Here is a 2852-nt window from a genome sequence, read left to right on the forward strand (position 1 = left end):
TAACCAAGAACGAAAGGGGAAAAAAAAAAAAAAAGGAAAAAGGACAAGGTGTACGGGGCAACTTTTGAAGGTGTCCTGGATAATATGGGCAAACGTGCTGAGGCGGTGGCGCGCGACTGTTGCATTGGGATTGAAACGCTGGAACAAGAAAACGAAAGGGAATGTGTAAAACAAAACACACACGAGTGGCAGCCAGCAGAAGTCAACGCAGAAGCAGCAGACGCGGTGCCCTCGGTATCTTTGACCAAGCAATCAATCAGACGGATACAGAGCACCAAAACCCGCTCACATGCTGTGAGAGAACATGTTCATCTCCTCGCCGGTAGGCGTAGTTGATGAAGAGGTCGGCGTTGAGTGCTGGTGCACCTGCTGCGGGTGTTGGGGGTGGTGTTGCTGGTGGTGTTGTGGTTGCTGGGGCTGAAAATGCTGAGAGTGCTGGGGCTGGGTCTGCTGCTGCTGGTGTTGATGCTGCTGATGGTGCTGCTGGTGATCGGGCGCGTGGTGTTGGTGGTGGAGAGGCTGTCCCATCGTTCCGATAGGAGGCTTACCCATGTTGTGGGACGGCATGTGGCCGCCAGCCAGGTGAGGCACCTGGGCCTGGGCCTGTACCTGGTTCTGGCCCTGCAGGGCTTTGCGGGTGGTCATCTTGGCCATGCGACGCACACGACGGGACCGCAGCCGGGGGTCCTGGTTGGAGTTTCTCCAGCTGTCGACGGCACGCTGGATGAGGCCACGCTTGCCGCGCAGGGTGGGGTTGAGCTGGGCAAGGGCCCAGCCGACAGTGTTGCATTCAGTCTCGTAGACCTGGCGGTTGCCCCGGTACTGCTCCTTGGGGCAGCAGGCCCGCGGGTACACGCAGTTCTCGGTCTTGAATTCCTGCGAGAGCTCCTCGGTGTTGACCGACTCGACGTCGCAGCGGATGGTGTACTCCATCTTGACGCGGTCCCGCGAATACTCAAAGGCAATCCACTGCACGCCGTTCTGATCCTGTCTCACCACCAGGGGAGTAGTAGCAGGGATTGGCCCAGGGGCAGCGTTCGGGTTGACGGCCTGCGGGGTGGAACCAGTCGGCGTGGTCAACGGCGTGACAGACCCGCTGCTGTGGGCGCTGCTCATGCCAGCTGACGGAGCACCCTTGGGCTGCATCTGATGGGTCTGGAGCTCCATCTTGGGGTTCCGCGGGCTGTTGTTGGCTATGGGCTGGTTGTGCGGCGCCATGGGGTTGTGCGGGGCGGCGTGGGACATCATCATGGCCGGCTGCGATGACATTGGCTGCTGTTGGTGTTGCGTATGCTGGGGGTTGTGGGCAGCGTGGTGGCCGTAGGCCGGAGGCGCCTGGGACGGCATGGGCTGGTATTGTTGTTGCGGCGGATAGTACATAGTCTGTTGCATGGCCGGCGTGGGCGGCTGGCCGTAGATGCTGCGGTGCTGGTCATGTTGCGGCGACGGTGCCACGGAGTTGGGCGCACTGCCCTGGGGCTGGTGGTAGGACATCGAGGGATAGGGATGTCTTGGCATTTGGGTGGCGGCCATCATTTCGGATGTATCTGACGGGCGGGAGGGACAAGGTGTTAGCTCACACTCAGAGGGCAAGGCACGTGACACGGGCTGGATGGGATGGGATTGGATTGCCTTGGGGGCAACTGCGAAAAGGAGGCCACTGGCCACTGCAGGATCCTGGCTGGTGTTTCCTGCTGCAGCCGGGAGGAGCTAATCCCTGCCTCGACTTGGGTGCTTTGGCTGTGCTTCTTTTGTACTTGATGCTTCTTCTTACCTGCGGAAGGATACCCGCTTGCGGTTTGCGAGTTGCTGTAGGGCGAGGGCGTCGCGTGAGAATAGTAGTGCGGCAGCTGGTTGCTGTCCTGCTGTTGGGAACTGGCTGACGACGTAGATTGGGTATATACCGCCGACCCGATGCTATGCGGAGAAGGGTACCCAGTGTGAGACTGCGAGGACTGGTTTGGTTGCGACTGCTGGCCAATGCTGGACGTGCGAGACTGCGGGTAGGGCGATGGCTGGTGGGACTGAGAGGTGCTTGTCTGAGTTTGTTGAAGTCCCATTAGTATGTTGCGTGAGGCCTGTGAACGGCTGGTAGACGAGAAAGAATGCGGATAGAGTCTTCAGCTCGGCAGCAAGGCGTGCTTGAAGTGTTTTGTTAAGCGCAATAGCAATGGCACTTGGACAGGGCAAGACACAGCAAGACGGGAAGACGAGGCCAAGAGAAGCACGCGAGGCAAGGGAGGAGAGACGAAGTGAGGTGAGACGAGAGCTTGTCGCGGAGTCCTGGTAGAAGCAGATGGAGAACGAGGAGGCTGTTGGTTGGATGGAGAATGGGGCAGTTCAAATGGTCGAAGACGATAGACCAAGGCGTCCTGCTGGGCCGGCTGACTAAATAAGGGCTGGGTGACAGGACAGGACAGGCAAGGCTCCGGCAAGCAGGAACAGGAGGCGGCGGAGGAGAAGAAGGAATAGGGCTTAAAAGGAAACAAGGAGGCGGAGGCAAGGTGACAGAGGGTGAAGAAGACAGAACAGGGCAACAGGAGGCAAGCAAAACAAGACAAGTCAAAGTTGCAGTTGCATGGGACAAGGGCGGGCAGGAGATAAGTATACAAGTGCAGTGCACAGGCAGAGGCAGCAGAAGGGGGCACCAGCGTTATATTTGCGTGCGAGCACCGTGACAGAAGAGGAAAAGCCACAGATTCATATCTGCCCATATCCCAATTCGGGCGGCTTTGAGCTTTGCGGGCAAGGCCCTAGCAACAAGCTTGATTGACACCTTGGAGTCAGGGGTTCCCTTTTTCACACGGGGAAATGAGGTGTGGCTCAATCGTCTAGGAGAGGAGAGGGCCAGG

The 2852-nt window shown here is 58.5% G+C and overlaps 1 protein-coding gene across 1 annotated transcript; it reads right to left on the reverse strand.

The window, feature by feature from the left end:
* Positions 1-285: 285 nt before the first annotated feature.
* Positions 286-2060, reverse strand: BROUX77_007253 (uncharacterized protein; the record flags this gene model as incomplete). Its single annotated transcript, XM_073752328.1, has 2 exons — positions 286-1547; positions 1775-2060. 2 exons carry the CDS (start codon positions 2058-2060, stop codon positions 286-288), a joined length of 1548 nt encoding a protein of 515 aa, XP_073602664.1.
* Positions 2061-2852: the final 792 nt, after the last annotated feature.

This window comes from Berkeleyomyces rouxiae, assembly GCF_048999995.1.
Source record: "Berkeleyomyces rouxiae strain 22BRR77 chromosome Unknown BrBRR77_ptg000011l, whole genome shotgun sequence".
In the NCBI taxonomy this organism is placed as follows: domain Eukaryota; kingdom Fungi; phylum Ascomycota; class Sordariomycetes; order Microascales; family Ceratocystidaceae; genus Berkeleyomyces; species Berkeleyomyces rouxiae.